General features: G+C 37.7%; 3 protein-coding genes across 3 annotated transcripts; all 3 read left to right on the top strand.

Annotated features, from left to right (window-relative positions):
* Positions 1 to 1,645: 1,645 nt before the first annotated feature.
* LOC128619448 (acidic mammalian chitinase) lies at positions 1,646 to 5,030 on the top strand. The gene is made up of 11 exons (XM_053643630.1): positions 1,646 to 1,886; positions 2,002 to 2,031; positions 2,134 to 2,338; positions 2,466 to 2,522; positions 2,607 to 2,772; positions 2,974 to 3,098; positions 3,187 to 3,310; positions 3,642 to 3,827; positions 3,959 to 4,078; positions 4,201 to 4,342; positions 4,467 to 5,030. The coding sequence occupies exons 1-11, from the start codon at positions 1,862 to 1,864 to the stop codon at positions 4,793 to 4,795; spliced, it is 1,509 nt and encodes a 502-aa protein (XP_053499605.1). The 5' UTR covers positions 1,646 to 1,861; the 3' UTR covers positions 4,796 to 5,030.
* Positions 5,031 to 5,817: 787 nt separating this feature from the next.
* Positions 5,818 to 12,389, top strand: nucks1b (nuclear casein kinase and cyclin-dependent kinase substrate 1b). The gene is made up of 8 exons (XM_053643631.1): positions 5,818 to 6,212; positions 7,600 to 7,649; positions 8,764 to 8,815; positions 9,060 to 9,088; positions 9,182 to 9,310; positions 9,486 to 9,656; positions 10,201 to 10,341; positions 10,526 to 12,389. The coding sequence occupies exons 1-8, from the start codon at positions 6,196 to 6,198 to the stop codon at positions 10,861 to 10,863; spliced, it is 927 nt and encodes a 308-aa protein (XP_053499606.1). The 5' UTR covers positions 5,818 to 6,195; the 3' UTR covers positions 10,864 to 12,389.
* A 2,905-nt stretch (positions 12,390 to 15,294) lies between these two features.
* On the top strand, positions 15,295 to 23,975 carry mfsd4ab (major facilitator superfamily domain containing 4Ab). Its single transcript, XM_053643629.1, is given in 10 exon segments — positions 15,295 to 16,071; positions 18,960 to 19,158; positions 20,032 to 20,268; positions 20,835 to 20,985; positions 21,041 to 21,183; positions 21,633 to 21,806; positions 22,064 to 22,211; positions 22,909 to 22,979; positions 23,061 to 23,181; positions 23,277 to 23,975. Coding segments are annotated over 10 exon segments (1,635 nt in total). The 5' UTR covers positions 15,295 to 15,841; the 3' UTR covers positions 23,438 to 23,975.
* Positions 23,976 to 26,027: the final 2,052 nt, after the last annotated feature.

The raw sequence follows: 26,027 nt of genomic DNA, 5'->3' as shown, positions 1-26,027 counted from the left end.
GCTTATATAGAGCTTCTTTTTAACCTTAGTGGTTGTACAAAGTGCTTTACACCGGTTTTCATTCACATTCACACACCAATTGTAGCTTAGATGCCATGCAATATATATATATATATATATATATATATATATATATATATATATATATATATATATACCAAAAATATAATTTCTGTAAATTTGCATATTAATAAATGAGAAGTGTAAAAGAGCTCCAATACTCAAAATTCCCGTGATGAGAGCATGGAAAACTTGATTATCTGTGGAAATATTAAATCTGACTGAATTAAATATATGACACATGCTGACTCATGTGTGACTATATTAGTCGAGTCAACCAGACTTTGTTTACTTTAGATAACAATATCATTACTACATTGTTCTTTTAGTTCTTAAAAGAGTTGTACCCTATTTTTAACCATACTTCATATTCTGATAACAGATAAGGAATTCCACTTTGCTCCTTGTCCTTGTGGTCTGTTTGAGTTTTCTGGAAGTTGTATATAGTTCTATATTGAATGAACCTGATATATTAAAGTGTAGTATGTTTAACTTGTTAAAACCTTATAAATAAGTGGAAGAACAAAATATACCAAAATTTGTGATATGTGAAAATGTGTCATATATGTTAATAATGTGTAACACAGTGCCGTTATCTGTATTTGTGTCTGCATCTGTGCTCAAAATAATCATCTGTGCTTTCATATTTGGATTTAAGCTGGAAGTGGGCTTGGTGTATACCGGAAAGTTTTTTTTTTATGTTAACCCTAACACTATGCCCTAGAAACACTGGAAAACACTGGGGGAGCTGCCCAGAGCTACCAGAAAAAGAAGTGTCTATTAATTCACAAATTATAACTACAAATATAAATTTGCAGAACTTCATTCAACTCCTCAACCAGACGCCCTGTGGACCTTTCTGGAAAACTTTCTATCGTCTATCTAGCATGACTGAATAAGCAAGCTAACTATGTTTCAAAACAATGTCATTCCCAAATGAAGAAGCTGTTATATAGTAGGCTACAGCTGGCAACGATCACCATCTAATAATATTTAATCAGATATTCTTTAGTTTTTGGGTTTGTTACATTCCAGAAAGATGAGAAATGTTTCTCAGAATCTGTTCTGAATCTGGGATGCACTAATAGCACTGCTGCGAGTCAAAATTGGATTCTTTAAGTGGCATTTCATTATAATGGCCACATGATCTTTGGAGAACATTTTTGCAACATTTTGGAGAAGGATAATTTAAGAACAATGAAAAACACATGCAACAAGCTTATGATTTTTACAATAAAGATTTACAATATTATTTTTTTTATGAATGTGTTAAATGATTATTTTTGTGGAGAGCTCCACAGAGAACTGTAGCTCTATGCACAGTATTACTTGCTCATTATTAGTTCCTAGTAATATCTGAATGTATATATGATAATGTACATATATGACACTAAAGGAACGTCCATGAAATCTAACACACCATATTTCTTTGTCTTCTTCATTTTGTCCTAAGGATATACAAGCATTTGCACTTGACTTTCAGCAATAATTCTTTGCTAAGGTGTTGACTCAGAACTTGATTTTTGAAAGAATGCATTTCACCAATATGTTTCTTTAGCCTAGTGTTCTTTAAATGTCTGCATCAGGTCTACAATCCATTATTGCATTGGTATAAGTACACAGGAATTATGATAAATTATTGTGTTTTCATTTGTTGGCAGGCATTTAGGTAATCTTAAGCACCATTTACTATCTGCTATCTACTGTAAACATTACCTCTGCCAGGTTTTGAGAGTTTGAGGGGCAACTGTGGGTATTTAAAAGAGCAGGCCCTGTGTTACATTCTCTGTACACAGCAACAATGGGCAAGGTAGTCCTGGTTTCGGGTAAGTGACTAAAATAAACAACCTTTGATTTAGACAAATGCATAATAGTCTCTGAGTGGTAAGTCATTTAAAACTCTCACAATATGTCTTTTTCTTTCATCCATTGTATACCCAGCATTGGCCCTGCTGCTTCATATGCAGCTTGGTAAGTATGTTGATGTGATTCCTGAGTTGTTCTTTTTTTAAATCAGGAATTAACATGCAACAACAACACTAACTGACTTAAATACACTGCTGCTTTGTACAGGCTCAGCCTACATTTTATCATGCTACTTCACCAATTGGGCACAGTATCGCCCCCCACCCACTATCTACATGCCCACTGACATCGACCCTTGCCTGTGTACCCATCTCCTCTACGCCTTCGCCACCATGACCAAAGACTACAAAATTGCTACATTTGAGTGGAATGATGTGGAGCTCTACAGCCAATTCAATGCCCTGAAGGACAAGTGAGTGTGTTCTGCTGTTACCATCTCAACCTTTTGTTCACATAGGCTCAAAGTGATAAACTGAACTGTATAACTATGTTGCATCTCTCTCCTCCTTTGTGTCTTTCTCTTTCAAACATATTTACAGGAACGGCAACTTGAAAACCCTGCTGTCAGTTGGTGGGTGGAACTTTGGCTCCTCGGGGTAAGAACCTGAACATTAATTACTTACAAAAGCACAAATCAAGTGGCAGGTCGTACTGAACTAGGTTCTCCATCTTCCTACTAGATTTTCTGCCATGGTAGCCAGTGCAGCCAACCGCCAGACTTTCATCAATTCTGTAATTGCTTTTCTGAGGAAGTATGAATTTGATGGATTGGACATTGACTGGGAGTACCCAGCCAACAGGGGAAGCCCACCACAAGATCAGCAACTGTACTCTGTTCTGTTAGCTGTGGGTATCTGATTTTTCAACATTGAAATTCATACTGTAGATATCAGTAATGCTGTATTTGATATACAGTTGCTCATAAAATGCACATATCATTCTTGAGGCATTGTGGTTAGTACTGTTAATTGCAATATAAATATGCAACAACAAAAAAAAGTATAACTTCTCTAAGAATTCTGTATTCCTTTATGCATCTGTGAATAGGAAATGAGAGCTGCATTTGAGGCAGAGGCCAAGCAGACCAGCAGAGCCCGATTGCTGATGTCTGCTGCTGTCTCATCAGGTCTAGGCACCATCGAGACAGCTTACCAGATTCCTCAGCTTGGACAGTAAGTCAAGGCCATTTTCCCCACAATATATATTGAGCTGTTGGTAGCTGATGGGTTTGATATTATTAATGATCCTCTTCTCACCCAGATCACTGGACATGATTAATGTTATGAGCTATGACATGCATGGATCATGGGATCCTTTCACAGGAGAGTGCAGCCCCCTGTACAGGGATTCTTTTGACAGTGGAAACTACATCTATTTTAATGTGGTATGTTTGTCATATCTGTATTTGTAAGGTATGTTAATAAGCCAATCAATGTGCCAGTGAAAACTTCAGTCATAGTGGTACTAAGTCTCAGCCATATGGACATATTTAACAAATATTTTTTTGTTGAAAAATGGACATTTTGCTACTCATCTGTTCGTGTTCTTTAAATGCAAACTGTTGAAGCACCTCTAATTAGTACTGCCTTTACATACCACTACAAGACATCGGCTAATCAATATCTTTTGGCTATGTTTGTATGCATTAGTATTGCTATGTTTGAGTTCGATATGACACTAAATGCCTCTGATGCTAATCTGATGGTGCTCTTAAGGACTATGCCATGAATTACTGGAGGAACAATGGTGCTCCTGCAGAGAAACTTCTTGTTGGGTTCCCCACCTATGGAAACACCTTTACTTTGACAAACCCTGCAAACCATGGAATTGGAGCTCCAATTTCTGGAGCAGGAACACCAGGAAAATACACTCAGGAAGCTGGGGAACTGGCTTATTTTGAGGTACCTTGATCCCTCAGGCAGGTTATGTGTATTATGTTTCCTATGTATAAATTGCTTATTCTGTGTACCAGAGGACTTTTCTTCCATTCCATAGTTGCATTCATTGGTTTTAATCTTTTATGCCTGGGTAGATCTGTACCTTCCTGCAAGGGGGCGCAACTGAGGTGTGGAACGCTCAACAAGATGTGCCCTATGCCTATCAGGGAAACCAGTGGGTTGGCTATGACAATATCAAGAGTTTCCAGATCAAGGTAAACATAATAATGTTTAGTTTAACCTCAATCCCATGTGTAGATGCCTATGCAAATGTTTAGTTAACAAACCGTTAAAAGAACAAAGCAAAGTTTTTTTTTTTTTTTAAATGTCTCTGTAGGTTCAGTGGCTGATGAAAAGCAATTTTGGAGGTGCTATGGTGTGGACCATTGACATGGATGACTATTTGGGCACTTTCTGTAATCAGGGCAAATACCCTCTAATTAATGTGCTCCACAAGGCCTTTAACCTGGACCAACAATGTAAGAATTACATTCTACAGGATTGATAACAGCAGTATAGATCCTCTCCTTTCTTAAATGCTTTTGGTAAAGCATTTAGTGTCAAATACGGGGCTATTAACATGATCGTTTGTTCTCTTTTAAGCCTGCAGTCCTCCTGCAACTCCTCTTCCCCCAATACCAGGAGTGAGCACCACAACCCCTAGTGCCAGTGGAGGAAGTTCTAATGGAGGAAGCTCCGGTGGAGGAAGTTCCAGCAGTGGAAGCTCTAGCGGTGGAAGCTCCGGCAGTGGAAGCTCCAGCAGCACCAGTGGTATGAACAGCTCCTTCTGTGTTGGCAAAACCAATGGTCTGTACCCATGTGCCACCAACAGCAACAAGTTCTACGAGTGTAGTCGAGGCCAGACTTATTTCCAGCAATGTGCAACTGGCCTGGTGTTTGACACAAGCTGCTCATGCTGCAACTGGAGCTAAAGGCACAACACATTTATTAAATTGCTGACTTTACCCTGCTGTTTTGATTACTCTATTTTCTGCAAGGGTTCCATCTTAATAAAAGAATAATACTATCTCATTGATTAGCCGTTAGATGTTCGTTGTGTGGTGGGTATTCATAGCCCAAAAGCTGCTTAGGTTTATGAATCAACACTGTTCACTTCCTTTGTGCTCAGGATTGTTTAATCATCTGTAATAAAGCTTATGAAATGGTTCTGCTTTTTTTTTCTTTTTTTTTTACTTCAGTTTCCTCCCTGAAGGTTCCTTCGAAGAAGGTCTTAAGCGCTTAAATGCATGCCTAATACACTCTCAGAAGAAGAAAAACAAACAGCGCTAAACTGTATATTTCCTTGTAGCTAGTGGCACCTTTAACATCGATCTTTCACCTGGAAAGGTGGATACTGGATAAAATTATTTAAGGTACATAAATGGGCCATTTTTAAAGTAGCTAGCTTTAAAGATACACAACATACACCTTGATAAGTAAACTATACATGCCACATGTACAAAACATGCATCCTGGAGGATACTACCCAGCTACCATGAAAGTACAGTTTAGTACTCCTTTTCACTCCTTTCAGTGACAATATCTTATGGTCTCAGTTTGGGATCTCCTACAGCAGTGGTTTTCAAAGTGGGGGCCGCCAGGGGGCGCCCGGGGGGCCTCAGCAATTTGGTGTGAAAAATAAATAAATGTATGTTTTCTCTTTCTCACTCACTCTCAGACACACACACACACACATACACACAATCAATTCCTAATGTAATGTAAAGATGTAAGATGTAATTATTAATTTAAAAAAAAGGGGGGGGGATATTCAGAAGTCTGTATTTTTAATGTGTTTTAAAGACATCTTGTAAAAGGGGGGCCTCGGTCAAATTTTAATGCCATTTGGGGGACCTTGCCCTGGAAAAGTTTGGGAACCACTGTCCTACAGAACAGTTTGGTCGTCCAATCCTCATTTTACGGGCGTCTAAGCCTCTCAGTCCCATCCCACTTTTTACTCACACTAAACGCCTCCTGGCTGCAACAGGCCAGGCGCAATGCTCTCAATAGTAGCTGGCTAGCGAGTTAGCTACCATTCATCGATAGGCAGAACCAGGTCAATCCAGTCTGTGCTTAGCCAAACCAGATCATTTTTTCCAACCAAAACGCAATTATACCGTAAGAAAGTCATACGTTTTAAGTTTCGCGATTTCCTGTATCGCACTATTATTCCGATAACGTTAGGCAAGCGAGTTAGCTTAGCCTGCTGAAAACTACCTGGCTTGTACCTTAGCACGCTAGTGGTTGCTCTGTGTAACCAAACCTGCCGCCAAATATTCCTCCAACATTATTGGGACATTGAAAAGTAACGTTACGGACTCAGATCTGCAGAATGGCGAGGCCTTCGAGGTACGTTCATGTTTTGTGTTGCGTGTTTTAAGCAGTTAGTACGAAGCTTTGTGGTTGTTGCGGTTGTAAATGTTTAGTAATGCGACTGCGTTAGCTGGCGGAGTGGACAGTTCGCACCTCTGCATGTTTGCTAGCAGCACGGATGCTAACCAGCACCAGTTAACTCAATCGGCCACTGCGAGCTGGTTAGCTCATTTACTTAAGTGGATTATTGGGTTTACTTTTGTGCCAAAAAAACAAACAAACAAACAAAAAAAAAACAACAGTGAAAACATATTTACCCACCCAAAAAATAGTATCACCAGTGTCGCGTATTTAAAGCCAACATTACGCACACGCAAGCTGTCCTCATGAACAAAATACATGACTGTAATTGGCTTCCTATCTGGGCAGCTGCCAGTTAGCTTCTGAATAACACAAAAAACTGCCTAATTGCCTAAACAGTGTCAACTAAGCGCACTAAATAAAGTGTGGTTTATTTTATTTGATATAATAGTATACTAATTGGACGAGTCAAGCTATGTAGAGACTTTAACGGCCTAGCTAAGTTTTGTCCGTGCTTTGCGTCGCTAGCTCCGTGTGTGAACATGAAGCGCTGCTAGCCTGTTAGCTCCCCGCCTACTCCAGTGCTGAGAGTATGGCTGCGTTATTAACACGTTCATAAAACATCATCTGTTGCTGACTGTTAGCTGCAGTTCATAGCTGTTTATTAAACTTTGTAACAGCTAGGCTATAGCAGCGTTATTAACACACGGATACGTGGTTATAAATGAGTGGACTATGGAGGAACTCGTAGTAATAGGAATAAACAGTCTACCAAACATTGTTGTTTGTTTGTTTGTTTTTGTTTTTCTAAATATAGCTAACGAATTAGGGGGGTTGCGGTTTTACACTCTCACGGTATGATAAAGCAGTCTAAAAATATCACTGTATCACAATATTAATCGACCGTTTAAGAACACAAAGCTTGGGGTGACAGAAATATTATAAATTCTTTGCTGGACAAAAGAATCGCTTAATTGTTCTTCTTTCTTATTTTTGAGAATAACTTTTTCGATAAACCCCCTTACAAGGAGGTGTCTCACATTGTTGTTATTAGTTTATCACATTGTTATTATAAGCTGAGAGGGCATGCCTGTGAGGAAAGGCGCCACACCAAGTAAAAAAAAAAACAAAACAGGTCTAAGTAGCACGGTAGGCGTGTAAACAGCGATGGACGAAAATTCATTCCCGTGTTTTGAAAACGTCACTGGTGAGGTAACCATCCGATCGAACACCATGACTAACTCCGAACCGTGAGAACTCTATCTGAGAAAGGACAGGCGTATACGTTTTCAGTAGTTTGTGTCATTGTGAATTACTTAAATGTTTCAATTTGTCCCTACAGGAATAAGAGGGTAGTTGATTACGCCCAGTTTCAAGAGTCTGATGATGCTGGTGAGTGTTCCTCTTACATATCGAAACATTTATGCATAGCTCGGATTTAATATTCAGTAACTGATTAGATTAGCTTTATTGAAAAGCATGCAGATCAGAATGTTAATGGTCTAGAACATTCAAGAACTAATAAAAGTGGACCTAAAATCCATGATGCGGTTTGTTCTGCCATTTGTTCTATTTATTTGGTTTAATTTTGAACAGCACATGGCATGGTCCTTAATAGGCCAACATACCTTAAATCAGTGGTTTTCAAAGTGGGGGCCGCCAGGGGGCGCCCAGGGGGCCTCAACAATTTGGTGTGAAAAAAAATTCTCAAACTCAGACAACCACACTCACACAATCAATTCCTAATGTAATGTAAAGATGTAAGATGTAATTATTAATAAAAAAAAAAGGGGGATATATTCAGAAGTCTGAATTTTTAATGTGTTTTAAAGACATCTTGCAAAAGGGGCGCCTCGGTCAAATGTTAATGCCATTTGGGGGGCCTTACCCTGGAAAAGTTTTGGAACCCCTGCCTTAAATGACCAAAAATGAACCCAAATAATAGGCTGTTAATACTATAATCTGGCATGCAGTACAAATGACTACTAAAGTCTTGGTAATTAAGAAAGTTATGCGGAGGTTAAGGGTTAAGAATATAACCTTCTGTGCAAGTGGGCAAGTAGTACACACACACACACACACACACACACACACACACACAGGTATTCCTGTGCTATAAAAGGCCAGATCATTTCCTGTGGTTTCCAAGCTGCAAACCTCCTCAAGAGATGGTGGAGACAAGGCACGTGCCTGGCACATCACTCAATAATTATTGACAAAAGTCAATAATGATTGCAGAATTACAAACTTAATAGAAATTTTTGTGTATTTCTGCCCCTTTAAAAAGAGCAAAAATGAAATTAATTGCCAAATTTGCATGCTTAACAATAAGAGACATAATAAACACCACTGAACACACACGCTGTGCGCGACTGGCCAGGGATGATTACATAGTTACATTTCACCTAGTAACTGGTATGATGTTGTTGTTGTTGTTATTATCATTATCATTATTATTATTATTATTATTATGTCTGATTAACCTGAATTGTTTGAATGAATGTAGATGAGGAATATGAAGGAGAGTCCGACAAACCCAAGAAGGCAGTGAAACAGAGGTTGGTTTCTTAAATAAGAGTTCATTTTCAGTCATGATAATGTAAATATACTGCTTCACTTATGTGCTGCATGCTTGATTTAAGAGACATACACATGTGACTGTTCTGTGTGGACGTTGATAATGTTGGCAATTATTTTGAATGAGTGAACCGTTGGTAACAAACACTTCAGCATATTACTTAGGACACTCTTCAAATGTTTTTACATCATCTGTCCAAATAACCAGTGTCTTGTCTTTTGCAGTGATGAGTCTCGAGTTAAAGACCATAAGAGTAAGTCAAGATTCTGTTGCTACTAGTTTCCAAGCATATTTAATGAAGAGCCCATTGGTCTTTCATAATGAACCTTGTTTTCTTCTGTTCCAGAGGACTTTAGTGATGACGATAATGACTATGGTGAGGAGGAAGAGGATGACGACGGCGGTGACAGTGACTACAAGACTAAAAAGGTTAGCAAGGGAAGGCAGGCGACCGCTAAAAGGAAAAGAGCTGCAGGTATCACCTACAACTTTTCTTGCTTAATTTACAGACTCCTTTCTGAAAATAAAATAAACGTTCATCTTACCAGTACAGTTAATGAATCTGGTAAGAAGACATGCTAAATAGTATATTATTAGGAGTTAATTCCATGTACATGTAAGTGAGGACTGTCTTTATTGTATATTTTCAGATGACAGCGATGATGAAGAGAAGGTTGTGAAGAAGAAGGGTCGGCAGGTGCGGCAGGCTGCTAGTAAAGCAGCCTCCAAACAGAGGGAGATTCTTCTTGGGGACGGAGGCAGTGAAGAAGAAGAGGGGGAGGAAGAGGGAGACGAAGACGACAGTGATGTTTATACAGGAGGTGCCAATATTTTTCATGCATTATACCACAAAATAAATGTGTCTGACATTATATATTGCAGAGCAAGGATATGTAACGTCAGTCTCTCCAGCATTTTGCGATCGCAGAAATGAATGTAAAATCAATAAAACTCCGCAATATTTGGAGGAGATTGCAATTGTTCTAAATTACCGCAGATTTTCGCCAAGACGTGTCATGTGACATCATCACAACGCGCCGTGTGACGTCATCACAACACGCATTCAGCCAAAGCCCTCTTCGATTCATGTGCGTCTAACATGAGTACAGCAAAAAGGTTCATTTACCAACAAACATCACTGAGAAAGACCGTGCAAAACAATATCATGCGATTGCAATTTAGCAGATTCAGGTAGTTTTCAGAAAGAAAGAAAAAACCTCCGCACATCACAATTTTTTTTAAAGCCACAGCAAAATCAAGCATTTTTGCTGCAACAATCACAAAAAATCTCAAAATATTGTATGGACTGTTAATAAGTTGATAGGATCCTAATTGGAGCACTTCTGAATGTTTTTGCTCCCATAGAGGATTCAGGCAGCGATGAAGATTTTATGGTGGAAGATGACGATGATGACAGCGACTATGGGCGGCCCAAGAGGAAGAACGCGAAAGTCAGCAGGAGGAGCAAAGACAAGAAGTCCCCAAAATCCAGAATAAGAACTTCAGGTACTGGCTACTAGGATAAAGGTTGTGTTATATTACACAGCACCAACTTTACAAAGCCACATGCATGTGTTCTGTGTTAACCCACATATATATAAAAAAAATATATATATATATATATATATATATATATATATATATATATATATATATATATATATATATATATATATATATTTTATTTTAGTGAGCAGGGGGCCTAAAAAGAAGAGAGGAAAGCGTCAGACTAAGGCAAAGAAGGTTGTAACCAAAAAAGTTATCCCTAAAGACGAGGACGAAGACATCGAGAGCCCCAGGGAGGGAGAGGAGGAGGAGGAGGAGGAGAAGGAGAAGGATGGGAAGGACAAGAAGAAAGGAGAGAGAAAAGGGGAGAAGAAAAAATCACCCCCAGTTGAGAAGGCTGAAGAGAGCGCCGGAGAAGGGGAGGACAACGACGGTGAGGAGAAGGAAGGGCGAGAGAGTGAGAAGGAGAAAGGGGAAAAGGACGATGCCTCTGAGGAGGATGCTCCATCAGGCGAAGACTGATCGTCTTCTTTCTGATGGCAGAAAAATTGTTTTACCCGTTTTTGTCTTTTCTTATTGTGGAACAGTGGAGTTTACTTTCCACACTGCTCTGGGTGTTTTGGATGTTTGTTTATTTCTTTCATCCTGTAAATACAATATTTCAGATGAACTCTCTGTGAAGTATCATCCACACTATTTGCAAACAGTATCGCTGAAGTACCCACACCACTTTCTCTATATCCAACTTACAGTAATCTATATTAATATTGAGCATTGCTTGATGACCTTTTTGCTAATTTAATCTTTATTCAATTACAAATGAAAGAAAGTGGTGGAAACCTTATCATACCATCAAGATATGTTTGATAGTGCTCACTGATGAACATTTATGACAGATTTGTTTTGTTAAAGCTCCAAAGTCACAACCTCTCAAAATTGTTATTGCAGATTTAAATCTAGAATATTAGATCAATGATTTGCTCTAATGCTTGGAGTGTTAGCTATGTGAATTAATGGTGTAACCTCCTGAAGTGAAATACAAAATTACTGCCGTAAAGATATTTGGTTTTTGAAGGGAAACCTTATGCTAGTTCACCACATAAGCAAAGCTTGTATGATCTCACTCTGTTAAATGCTTTTCATAGCTGTGGGCTGGTTCGTTTTATTGTTAAGTGAATGTGTTAGATTTCCTGTCATCGAGGTGCTCTGTGGATTTGTAGAGCGCCAAATTAGCCACAATATCAGTTCAGTTTCGGCAAGTTTCATTGTCTTTAAACACAGACCACCACTTTCTCTGCCATCAGTTTTTAATTCAGGCTTCACTCAGCAAGTTGTGTGTAAACATAATTTTTTAAATATTTATATATAAAGAAATTGGATCTTTTCAATTCCAAATAGAAGCATATTTTCAAACTAATTTCAAACCAGTTTTGCAGAAAGCTTGTGTGCTGGAAAAGAGTGAAAGGTTATACCTTGGTTATCACCTTGTACTCTCTCAACAGTTGAAAAAAAATGATGACATTAAAAGATGTTAACATTTATAATGCTTTTAAAACAGTTTTGCTTTGAAGATTTCTGCAGTTTAAATGTAGCCTATAATTGCATTGTAGTACCGCAGTTCATGGAGTGGCATTACGTGTCGTGAGTAATGTTTAGATGGTGTGACAGGAAAGTGTACGATGATTTGGATGTATGAAAAGTCAGAGAGACTGTCAGAAGCGAGCTAGTAACAACCTTATTATTGACTTTGTGATGCTTCATATGTGTATTTTTTAAGTATTTTGATGCTTATAGATGCCTTTCAGATAAATTATCTGTGGAGCCAGTTGGGTGGTGAAGCAGAATGTAATTCAGTTCATCACCATCCTGAGCTTTCTCTGCTTCTTTTGTCTATTTCCATGACTTCTATCTTTGTCCATTTATGTAGCCTTTCAATCTATGATAATTTATCTAAAATACAACTAAAATTGAAAAAAAAAAGTTTTAATTGAGCTGATCTGATTTTTTGGAATATTTGTTTTACAAAGAAAAATAAAATGTATCTTGCATTTAAAGTGTTGTATGAGTCCTGATACAGTATCTGAAGAAACAAGAAGTCTGGTCCAGTGTATATACTATTGAATGAGAGAATACGAGGCATACAGTGCCCTCTACTGATATTGGCACCCTTGGTAAATGAGAAGGCTGTGAAAAATTGTCTTTATTGTTGAACCTTTTGATATTTTGTTTTTTAAAAAAATCACAAAAATACTCTGCTCTCATGGATATGAAACAATTGCAAACAAAACAAGTTTATCAAAAAAAATTTATATATGGTGGCTATAAGAAAAAAGCATTGAAGATGCCCATTTCGACCATCAGGGCAATAATTAAGAAGTTCCAGTCAACTATAAATGTTATAAATCAACCTGGAAGAGGACTTGTGTCTATATTGTTTCAACGTACTGTGAAGAGGACGGTTCGGGTGGCCAAAAAATCTCCAAGGGGAATTGCAGAAGTTAGTTGTGTCTTGGGGTCAGAAAGTCTCCAAAACTACAATCTGAAGTCACCTACATCACCACAATTTGTTTGGAAGGGTTTCAAGAAAAAAAACCCTCTACTCTCATCAAAAAACAAACTCGAGCATCTTCAGTTTGCCAGACACTACTGGAACGTCAAATGGGATCGGGTTCTGTTGTCAGATGAAACCAAAATTGAGCTTTTTGGTAATAAACACCAGAGGTGGTTTTGGCGCACACAGAGAGGTAGCCATATGGAAAAGTACCTCATGCCCACGGTTAAATATGGTGGTGGCTCTTTAATGTTTTGGGGCTGTTTTTCTGCCAGAGGACCTGAACATTTTGTTAAGATACATGGCATCACAGACTATCAAATATCAACAGAATGACATTAATGAAAACCTGGCTGCCTCTGCCAGAAAGACTAAAATGCGTCGTGGCTGGATCTTCCAGCAGGATAAATGATCCAAAACATACATCAAAACCAACACAATGGTTTACTGACCACAAAATTTAATACCCATAGAAAACCTGTGTGGTGAACTGAACAGGAGAGTCCACCAGCATAGACCTCGAAATTTGTAGGATCTGGAGAGATTCTGTATGGAGGAATGGTCTCAGATCCCTTGCCATGTATTCTCCAACCTCATCAGGCATTATAGGAGAAGACTCAGAGATGTTATCTTGGTAAAGGGTAGTAGCACAAAGTATTGATTAAAAGGGTGCCAATAATTGTTGAATACCTATATTTAACAAAGATATTTTCTTTTGATAAACCTGTTTTGTTTGCAATTGTTTCATATCCATGAGATTAGAGTATTTTTGTGAATTTTTTTTTTTAAACAAAAGATCAAAAGGTTAAAAAATAAAGGCAAGTTTTCACAGTCTTCTTTGCTCATATTTACCAAGGGTGCCAATATATATTTATACATGAAATCTAGCATGTTACATGCGGGAAAAGAAAGAAGAAAAGAGAATTCCAAACTGTTGTAGAAAGCCACTAGTGCAAAATAACTATTACATCTGAACTACACCAAATCCTGTTGTATAACATGTGCACCTGATTGGCCATTTAACACATCAGCATTACACAATGAGCATTTGTGAACATTCTCCAATCCATATGTAACTCATCTGCCATCTACTTCTGAATCCCTTTGTGTAACTCTGACAGGAAATGTGTTGTTAAAGTTTAACACTGACAAGTTGAAGCACTAAGAAACATTTGAGTTCTCAGTTAAAAGCGTGTTTCATTAAGACCCTCTGTGTCAGTGTAACTCATGAAGAGGAAGTGAGATGAGTTACTGTTGTTAATGTGTGTCAATAATAAAAACACTCATCTGTAGAAGGCTTCATTTTCCCCCGTCAATGGATATGTCTGCACTCTAAGACTTACCTCTGCTTCTATCTGAAAAGATTATCAGATTAAAAAAGTGAATTGAGAAATGTGAGAAATTATTGTATTTTATTGCAACAACCTAGAACTATGTGGCATGCTGATGCAGTGGGTAGCGACTCACAGCTCCAGGATCTCTGGTGTGATCCTGTGGTTACTGTCTGTGTGGAGTTTTAAATGTTCTCATGAGTCTGCACGGGGTTCCTCCAGGTTTCCTCTCACCTCCCAGAAACATGCCATTAGGGGAATTGGTTATGCTAAATTGCCCCTAGGTGTGAATAATTGTACAAATGTGCATGTATATAGTCTCTTCATGCTCAGACTTCCCAGTATAAAGTGGTTATTGATGATGAATGAATGAATCTTGATGTAATTTAATAAAAAAAAAAGGCCAAAATATTTATCGTTTTATTAAGAGACCTTAGGCACACCATATACACAGATCAGCCATAAGATTAAATCCACTTGCCTAATATTGTGTAGGTCCCTCTTGTGCCTTCAAAACAGCTCTGACCCATCAAGGCATGAACTCCACAAGACCTCTGAAGGTGTGCTGTGGTATCTGGCACCAAGACGTTAGCAACAGATCCTTAAAGTCCTGTAAGTTGCGAGGTAGGCCTCTATGGATCGGACTTGTTTGTCCAGCATCCAGCACATCCCACAGATGCTCAATCGGATTGAGATCTGGGGAATTTGGAGGCCAAGTCAACACCTTGAACTCTTTGTCATGCTCCTCAAACCATTCCTGAACAATTTTTATTGCAGGGCGCATTATCCTGCTGAAAGAGGACACTGCCATTAGGGAATACGTTGCCATGAAGGGGTGTAATTGGTCTGCAACAATGTTTAGGTAGATGGTAAGTCTCAAATAACCATCCACATGAATGGCAGGACCCATGGTTTCCTAGCATAATAGTGCCCAGAGTATCACACTGCCTCTGATGGCTTGCCTTCTTTCCGTAGTTAATCCTGGTGCCATCTCTTTTCCCAGGTAAGCGACACACATGCACCTGTCCAAATGACGTCAAAGAAAACATGATTCCTCAGACCAGGCCACCTTCTTCCATTGCTCCATGGTCCAGTTCTGATGCTCGTCAGTGCTCACTGATGCTCATTGTAGGTGCTTTCAGCAGTGGACAGGGATTAAAAATTAAATTATTTTTTATAAAAGCCAGAACCAGTATGTCACCTTTTAGGATAAATGAATTTTATTTACTAATTGAGAAGAATAAATGCTCCAGTTGCTTAAAAGCTATGTAGACCACAAGACGGACATCATGACCTTCTAGTCTCACACACTAATTAACCCCGTAAGAGGCAGGATAAAGGGACTGAACCATAAAATTATAGTTTCCAGTGAAATCCGATTTCAACATGATGCCATACATGAAAATCATTGACAGCTCTAGACAAAGCTCTGTTGCATCCTCCCTTTCACGTATTAACCTGAAATGTATTTCTGTGACACCGTCAACGCCTCTATAAATATCGAACATCATCTGCTACTTTTTGACTATCTAGACCTGAGCAAAGACAGAGTGAGCAGGAAATCCTCAGAATCTTCAAGAACCCTTACATTCAATAATTCATTCATTCTGAGGTCAGCATGTTTATTGAGGAGCGTCTTATTACACTTTTCAAACAGAACTGGCAGCACACACTGACATATTGGAGTGTGTTCTTTAGTTTTGGACTCTGTATAGCATTCCTGGGGCCGACTATATTAGATCTGAAATGTCAGACCAACTCAACACTACAGGAGATCACTTGGGTTTTCTTCTCGCAGCAGGTCTGTCTACTTATTGGCAGTTCGATTGGCGGCGTTTTCAAGAAAATGTGAGTTCGCTGTTGCATTATATACAGTATATTCACTAGAAAATGAAACTGGGGTTTTCTTCCCCTCTAAAAACATTTGCATGTAGAGTTTAGGAAGAGACAAATCAAATTCTGTACAAGTCATTCGATTGATTGTATGTATTCACAGTAAAATGTCACCAATTTTGAAACTCCACTATGGAGTTGGACACATAATCCCAATCGCCACTCTATTATATATATATATATATATATATATATATATATATATATATATATATATATATATATATATATAAATAAAATTTACTCTCACATGATCAAATAAAACAGTGGTACTGAGGCAATACTCCTGTATAGATTCCTTAGTGTATTATGCATCTGATCCACTATGGAGTTATTTGGTGTTATTCAATGTGGGTCTTCTTATTGGTAAAACTTTTGTGTATTTTTTTTTTTATTACAAAGACAAATGTTTTAGACCTACACACTGAAAAATTTAACTGTATCACCGTTTTATTGATGTAGAGTAACCCACTCAGCATTTCCATTATGCTCATGCTTTTTGTATAATAGAGCTTTGAAGTTCACATCCATGTGAATGTCCATTATGTATAGACATTCAATTTGTGGAAGTATAATGCAAAGTGTGAAGGCTAAACTTCAAATCTTTTGTACATTAATACTTTAATTACTTTTACTTTTGACAAGGTAAATGTAGGTATTTCTCTTTGTAAGGACCTGTGTAATTCTTCCAGTGCTAAAGAGTCCTTACTATTTTTAATAATCAATGGGATTTTATGCACTCTAAGAAGAAAAGGTTAAAAAATGAACCTTCTGAGGTTCCTGGAGATGTGGGGAAACCTTAAAGGTTCATTTTTTAACACTTTTGAAAAGGTTCTAATTGGAACCCTCTCTTAAAGGTACATATCCTTTTTTAACCTGCTTAGACATCCTTACCTTATTATTATTATTATTATTATTATTATTATTATTATTATTATTATTACTATTTTAAACCCATTTCACAACACAATACACTGATTGTCCATAAAATGTTTCATACATAAATATATAATTTGTGCACAACACCACTGAACAAATAGAATTATTTGAAATAAAGGAATATTGTCGTTTATGAATCATCAATTTCATTCAACATATAACAGAATGTAACTGAATATTTATAATATTTAGAAAATAAGATAATGTTTAAAACAAGATACCAACCCATTCCACATCATATATTTACAGCCCCTCTGAAAGTATTGGAACAACAAGGGCAATTTTATTGTTTTTGCTATACATTGAAGACCTTTGTGTTTGAGATCAAAAGATGAATATAAAACAACAGATCAGGATTTTAGCTTTCACTTCCTCATATTTTCACCTAGAGTGTTAAACAAATTAGAACATGACACCTTTTGTTTGAACCCACTGATTTTTTAAAAGTGATCAAAAGTATTGGAACATGTGCCTAACAGGAGTTTCTTACTGCCCATGTATGCCATGTTAGATTGAATGTTTAAAGAATTAATATCGCTGAATGTCTATTCAGAAAAAACAGGATCTGCTCCTGATCCTAAACATACAAGCTCATCTTTTTAACATGGTGGAGGTAGTGTCATGGCTTGGGTTTGCATGGCTGTTTCTGGAACAGGCTCACTAATCTTTATTAGTGACATCTCATGATGGTAGCAGCAGAATGAATTCAGAAATTTACAGTAACAATATGTCTGCCAATTTACATTGAAATGCATCTAATCTTATTGGGAGGAACTTTATCATGCAGCAAGACAATGACCCAAAACACACTGCCAACTCAACAAAGGACTTTATCAGAGGGAAAAGTGGAAGTTTTTAGACTGGCATCACAAAAGAAGAAACCAACAATCTGATAATGTTAATGAGTCGCAGACTTAATGCAGCTATTGTAAGCAAGGGACATGCAACCAAATATTAAGTGTTATTTAATTTAATTTACTTCAAGACTTTTTTTTCCAGTTTAATTTTTATTGAACATTTCTGCTGAAAATTTCTTTACTTCAAGACTTATCTGTTGTTATACTTTTGCTCACCTATAAATTGGGTGGTCTGATTCATAAAACATAAAAAATGTTTTATGTTGTTTAAGACATCTAGATGTAAATACCAGGAAATAAAAGCTGAAATCCTCAACTCTCAGCTCATATCCATCTTTTGATCTCAAACCCAAATGTCTTTGGTGTTTAGCACTAACATATTTAATTGGCCTTGCCATTCCAATAGTTTTGGCGGGGACTGTAGATGTAAATTTGAGGAAATGAAAGCTAAAATTCTGATATATCGTCTCATATTCATTTTATTTATTTATTTATTTATTTATTTTATCTCAAACACAAATGTATAGTGAAAAAAAAGCAGCCTTGCTTGCTGTTGGAAAAATTTTGAAGGGGACTGTACATTAAGTTAAACAAAACAAAAAAAAAAAACAAAAAAAAACAAAAAAATGGCCATTTTAATTACTGTGGGTGGCATTTTGGTTTTGGTATTATGAGAAGTATACAGAGAAGTGTTACAATTTAGAAAACAATGTGAGATTAAACATTGTATACTCTCTCTCTCTCTCTCACACACACACACACACACACACACACACACACACACACATCGTTCAATAAGTGCATGTACAATATGTTTCAGGGCTAAAAGCAAAGCACGGGCCACAGCTAATAACAAAATAGTAGTAAAATCGTTTCGTGAACTCCAAAGGTTCAATCTCTTCTAAGAGTGTACCTAATTTGAAACCTATTACTTACATGATGATCTCTTGACTAGATGAATACAAACAATACAGACGTAACAGTACTATGGACATATATTAAACTCATTAAGAACCTGTGCTCCCCCCCTCTCTGTCTGATTCTCAGGTTGTTCAGTGCCCTCTCTGCTCTCCTCCTGTCCACTCTCCTCATTTCTCTGATCTTTGCCATCATTCCTCTCTGCTACAATGTGCTACAATTAGCCATAGCCATGGCTGTGTCAGGACTGGCGATGGGTATCATTGATACAATTGCAAATATTCAGCTGGTGGTGCTTTACCGGAAAGACTCTGCAATCTTCCTACAGGTGACTGAGTGAATACACACATATCTATTGTACCTCTGAGATAGAAATAGTCATTTTAAACATTAAGTAGATTCACTACATTGCTTGAATAAATACTGCATTAATTCAATAGATGATACAGTAATGCTTGAAAGTTTGTGAACCCTTTAGAAGTTTCTATATTTTTGCATAAATATGACCTAAAACATCATCAGATTTTCTCACAAGCCCTACAAGTACATAAAGAGAACCCAATTAAACAAATGAGACAAAAATATTATACTTGGTCATTTATTTATTGAGGGAAATGATCCAATATTACAGTGGCAAAAGTATGTGAACCTTTGCTTTCAGTATCTGGTGTATACAGTATACTGTATACAGTAAAAAAAATTTATTTACTAAAAACAATTACATCCCTTAAAACTGAGACAAATCTATTTGATCTGTTTGAGAAATTATTGTTGCACACATATATTTAACAAATATATATTGTTTTATAAACCTATGATTTGTTTGCAATTGTTTGATATCCATGTGAGCAGAGTATTTTTGTGAATATTTTGAACAAAAGATCAAAATGTTAAACAATAAAGACAATTTTTTCACAGCCTTCTTTGTTCATATTTACCAAGGGTGCCAATATTAGTGGAGGGCACTGTACATATATACAGTATCGATAGATAGATAGATAGATAGATAGTGTGACATCTGTAACTGATACATTTTTGGCCTGTTAATAAGAATAATTAAATAAATAATAATAATAATAATAATAATTAATGCTTTAAACAACTGTTTAAATAGTGACAGAGCTTCGTGAGCATTCTCCAGGTGGGCAAAAATTGGATAGACACAGTAAATTTTGCCTCTCTGTGTCTTCCTTTTTCCTAGGCATTGCACTTCTTCATTGGCTTTGGTGCTCTGGTAAGTCCCCTGATCGCAGATCCTTTTCTTTCGGAGCACTGTCCCAGTATGAACAGCACAGAGGATGAGGCAATAATGCACCACTTCAGACACAGTCTGGCAGGCCTCAGGAGTCCAATGCTTCGCAACCACTCAGAGCACATTGAAGGAATCATGGAGCAGTCCAATGTGTCCTATGCTTTTTGGATCATGGCCCTGATTAATGTAAGATATTGAGCAATCTCCTGCTACTCTTGCTTCAAAAAGCTTTAGGGGAAATTTTGGACACTGACAAGATATTCATGTTAGGGTTTAAATTAAGCCTTGAATGGAAAATCATGTATAGATTGAATCATCATTTATTTAACAGTAAGGATTACAATTAATATTATGACTCTCAAGAAACCTTAGAGAGGGTGAGAGTTCTGTCTGTGATTACCTGCTTCATAGCTTTTACAAACACCAGCTGCCCTCCCTGTGGATGGTGCAGGGAAATTCTGGTGTAACATATTACCATTTTCAAATGAGGGACCTATGGAACTAAGTAGCCTGTGAGTTCAGAATGCTGCAATGCTACAAACACTTCACAGAGACACAAGACAAACGAAGACGTCTATGTATAGTACACAGACAGACATTGCAAGACAAGATAGCTGAAACAAACTAAACCCATTTGAGAACAATAATCATCTGACATTATTAGAGTATAGATGGATGAAAGAAAATAGGAACCAGGCAGGAAAGTGGAACAGTGCTGTTTGGGTCCTAAAATCAAGTCATTTCTGTTCCAGTTGCCAGTACCAATTGCAGTACTTGTGCTAATGTACTACGAGAAAGTGATCCTATGCTGCCCGAATAGCCCTCCACATCTTATGGACAAAGATGAGCTGGCCATGGAGACCAACACAGCTGAATGCCCAGAGGCACAAGATCAGGAATCTGGAGGTACAGATAAAGAACAGAGCAGGTTGTCCTGACATTTTGATGTTTTGGAGTTTCTGACCTATTTTCTCCATTTCTCCAGGCCATGGAGACCTTCTCAGCTGCTGTATGAATGGTAACCTGCATGAACTTCCTGCCTCATTCTTTGGAGTCCATATTCTGGGAGGACTGGTCCTCTTCATGACTGATGGCATTGTGGTGAGCAGCAGTCATTACTGTAGCTGCTGTATATAGATATATACGATATATGGCCAAAGGTTTGTGGACACCTGTCCATCACACCAATATGTGCTTTCTGAACATCCCATTACAGATTTAGTTCCCCTTTGCTGTTGTAATAACCTCTTATGGTTATATATATTATAACAACTTATGAGGAGGCTTTTCCACTAGACTTTGGAATGCAGCTGTTGGGATTTGCCAATTCAGCCACAAGAGCATTAGTGTTGGGTGAGGAGGTCTCAGTGTTCCAGTTCATCCCAAAAGTGTTTAGTGGGGTTGAGGTCGGGACTTTGTGGCAGCAGTTTGGGGAAGAACCACAAATGGGTGTGATGGTGAGGTGTCCACAAACCTTTGACCATATAGTGTATACATATTGTATATAGCTTTATGAATCATGTGTAACAGACACTGACTCTTGGTTATAGGGCGCCTATGCTGGTTTTGCGTATACATACGCTGTGTCGGCTCCAATGTCACTACATGCTAAAACAGCTGGCTATTTACCCTGCATCTTTTGGGCTGCTATCACCGGAGGAAGGTTGATGTCCATTCCACTTTCCTATTGCTTCAGACCAGTGTACCTGCTCATGTTTAGCCTGGTAAAGGTCTTGATATAGTTCTATGATTTCAGTTACTACACTGTAAAACTTGAACTCAAGTTTATAAGTTTTAAAATTTTTAACTTAAAGTAATTCATTGTCTTGACTTGTAAAACTTGTAAAATGTAACTTTTTGAGTTGAAACAACGCTTATCCTCAAGTTATGTTTACTCACGTTTTTAACCACCTGAATGTTTTACAGTGTATGTACACACTTTCTACTAAACCCTGTTTCTGTATCTGGATGTGTTCCTCAGGCTGGTGTAATAGTGACAGTATCTCTACTGCTGATTTTCTACACTAGTAGCATATTCCTGTTCGTAGGGACATGTTTACTCGGTCTTTTCCTCAGCAGCATCTTTCCATGCATGCTTGCTTACACTGAGGACATTCTAAACTACCAGGGTACGTCAAACATATCCATATGTAGACTACAAGTCACTTTCTTTTTTTTACTTTTGAGGGCTGGAATTAGTGTATAAACTACAGCTTATTAATCATAAGACTAATCTTCAAAGTGTAAAGTCCTAAAGTGTTCAAAGTTCTAGCTATATATAATGCCATAAGGTACTGTAGTTCAGTAACCTCAGTAGTTTTAAAAAATATATATTTTGTATTATTTATTTAATGTAATATTTATTTATATATTTTGGCTTTTGGTTTCTAAAATACCTCTTACAGTGCCATGGAAACATATTCACCCCCTTGAACATTTCCACATTTTTGTAATTTTACAACCTGGAACTAAAATGTACTTAATTGGGATTATAGATCACAAATATAGAATATGGCATAACCTGGAAGGCTAAGGCAGATAGCAGCATATCCAGAAGACCTTACTGCACCAAACAACTAACTGCTTTTTTTTTTAATTCATATTTTTGTCTCAATAAAAAATGGCACCCTCAAATATTAGACATATTGTGTAAATTGCATGGCAAAAATCCCAATTAAGTCCATTTAAGTTCCAGGTTGTAACACTACAAAATGGGGATGAAGTTAAAGGGGGTGAATACTTATGCAAAACACTCAATCTTTTTTAATACATTGCACATTTCGGGCAGCAAACCCTCACACACGTCTCATCACTCTATTTTGTCAGGATGTGCCACCACTGTTGTAGTGACCTGTGCTGGAATGGGAGAAATGGTCCTCCAGGTCGTGATTGGATCGGTATGAAATTTGGTTTTTTTCCAGCTTTTTTCAAGTTTTGAGAGTCATGTAGACTAATTATGTCTATGATATTGGCTTTAGATCATTCAGACAAAAGGCAGCTATAGTTTCCTCCTCTGTGGCATGATCGCTGGCTGCAGTGGATTTGCTCTCTTCTTTGGCCTCATGCTGTGTCACTACTTCCACAGAAGCTACCTCAGAGGTAAAATGGCTATCTTCTGACCTCTACAGGTATCAAAAGTGATTTAGAAAATAAATTCTATATCTATGGTACATATCGTCTTCCTCTGCAAACAGGAACATCTAAAAAGACACCTATGGTGGAGAAACCAGAATCAGTGGTGGCTCCATGTGAAGCTCCAGAGAGAGAAGAGGAGAAAGCAGAACAGAAAACAGATGAGAAAATAAGGGAGAAAATAGAAATGAAAACAGAGGAGAAAAATGAAGAAAATAAATAGTCTCTATTATTGTATATTTTAGTAACCAGACCCAAACTCTTCCATAAACATACTGAAACTACTGGGAATATACAGTACTTCTCATTATCTAGTAGTGGTTCAGAGCAAGAACTGACCCTGACCCAGGTCAGAGTAATATCTGCAAACATAATGTTATGATCCTGGAGTTTCTTGTGACATGGCATCAAAGCTCATACACCTGCGTAATAATAAAAACATAGTCTTCTCAGTGAGAAGCTAAAAGGTAAACTTGTTTTCAGGAAATCTCATTCTGGTAAGTATTACTGGAAAACACCTGGAAGAGATGAAATAAACAATTATAGTGACCACAGAGCATGCTCAGAGATTTTTGTTCAGTAAATAAGCAGGAGTATCTTATGATGCAAATCTAAATTGTACTGGGGTAATAGACTATACAAAAGTCAACAGTGTTGGATCATGTTCTCACTATATTGTATGTTCTGTGTAGTCATATTGCATCACCCAGTCCACTGTTCTTTCACAATTATTTATCTTATCTATTATCGTGAAATGTATTTTTTTGTAGTATTTTTCTTGGTAGTGAATGTGCCTGCATATTGTCTCTAAAAGCTTGATGAATGTGTGCCTGTTATTCCATTGCAGCCACTTGAGAAATTGTTGCATTATCCTTTTGTTGGTACGTAGATACATTACAATGGTTTTACTGTAATAAATTATTTTAAAAAGATTTGACTGACATGTATGTCATTCACAATTACAGAGATGTTTTTTTTTCTTCAACTACTGTTAACAGATACATAAACATGTTGAATACTTTAATTAGATTTAGAGGGCAGGATTCCACTTATTTATGTTAAAACAATGAGCTTATCCCAGCACACAGTTGTGCATTAATTATGAAACAATAATTAAAATATTCTTAATATGACCCAATCAATTCACAATCCAAATGTAGTAGGAAGTTCACTAGTTTCTGATTTCAGTTCAATTAAATTTTATTTGTATAATGATTTTAACAATAGATCTTTTCACATAGGATGTTTATGGGAATACAGGTGTAGATGTTGATATTTAATGGGCAAGCTAGAGGTTAAAGTAGCAAGGAAATACTCTGTGAAGTGACATGAGGAAGAAACCTTTAGAGGAACCGAACCAGACTCAAAAATGAGCTCATCCTATTCTAGGTGATGCCAGATAGTGGGATTAAAAATCATTACAGTATACAGAAAAGGAAGGGAAATAGTATTAAATGTATTAAAAGAATGACATGGTAAGAAGAAAGCCATTATTTAAAAAAAAAAAAAACACTTCATGAAAAAAGTTTTCTGGTCTGATGAGACCATCCATCCATCCATTTTCCATACCAACTATCCTGCACAGGGTCACCGGGGAGCCTGGAGCCTATCCCAGGGAACTTGGGGCACAAGGTGGGGGACACCCTGGAAGGTACCCATTGTAGGGCACAATCACACACACATTCACACACCCTATGGACAATTTGGAAATGCCAATCAGCCTACAAGGCATGTTTTTGGACTGGGGGAGGAAACCAGAGTACCCTGAGGAAACCCCAGAAGCACACGGAGAATATGCAAACTCTGCATGCACACGGTGTAGGCAGGATTCAAGCCCCCAACTCTGGAGGTGCGAGGCAAATGTGCTAGCCCCTTATCCACCTTGCCCCCCAATGAGACCTTTGAGGCTTTGGCACAAAGCAATAGGTTTGGCAGAAATCCCAACACTGCTCATCAGGCTGAGAAAACCAACCCCACATTTAAGTATGGTGCTGGCAGCATCATGTTGTGGGGATGTGTTCCATCAACAGGACTGGGAAACTAATTGGGGCTGAGGGAAAAATGGATGGAGTCAATAACAGGCCAATCCAAAAAGAAACTTCATTCAAGAGTCACCTTCCAACAGCACAACAACCCTAAGCATACTGCCAAGCTTCACTGGAGTGGGTTAGAATGGCCAAGTCAAAGATTCTCAAGACTGACTGAGAATCTATGGCAAATTGCTGATACACAATGGTTTCCATCCAATCTGACAAGGTTTGAGCAATTTTTCCAAGAAGGATGAGCAAAAATATCTGGATCCAGATGTGCAAAGCTGGCAGAGACATTTCCCAGAAGACTTGCCGTTGTAATTGCAGCCAAATGATTGGCCCAGGGGAATGTCTGTGCGAAGTGCGTCTCTACTATACACAGCTAAGGTTATCAACTTCAGCAGGAAGGTGAGTCATCAGTACAGAAGCTGTTGGAAAGTAAGATAAGATAACATTATTAATCCCCAGACAGAGAAATTTGGGAACGTGCATGTCTCTGTAGTATCCAGGTGTGATTATCTGTTACAGCAGGAAGGCTAATCATAAGTCATGATCTCCGAGATGAAGAACCAGTAGCAGCAGAAGCGGGAGCAAACTAATGACACTCAACCGGGCAAATCCAGACATTTGGTGGCACCATATTACAGCATCACAGCAACCAGCGTATCATCAGGCAACAGGAGTGCACTCTGTGTTAAAAAGGATGCATATTGTGATCAGAGTGAAAGCATGGACTATTAGTTATGACAGCATAACTAAAAGGGAGAGCACAGATATGAGGGC

The sequence above is a fragment of the Ictalurus furcatus genome, chromosome 15 (assembly GCF_023375685.1).
Source record: "Ictalurus furcatus strain D&B chromosome 15, Billie_1.0, whole genome shotgun sequence".
NCBI classification, from domain to species: domain Eukaryota; kingdom Metazoa; phylum Chordata; class Actinopteri; order Siluriformes; family Ictaluridae; genus Ictalurus; species Ictalurus furcatus.
The sequence above is the reverse complement of the archived record's forward strand: the minus strand, read 5'-3'. Positions and strand labels throughout refer to the sequence as shown.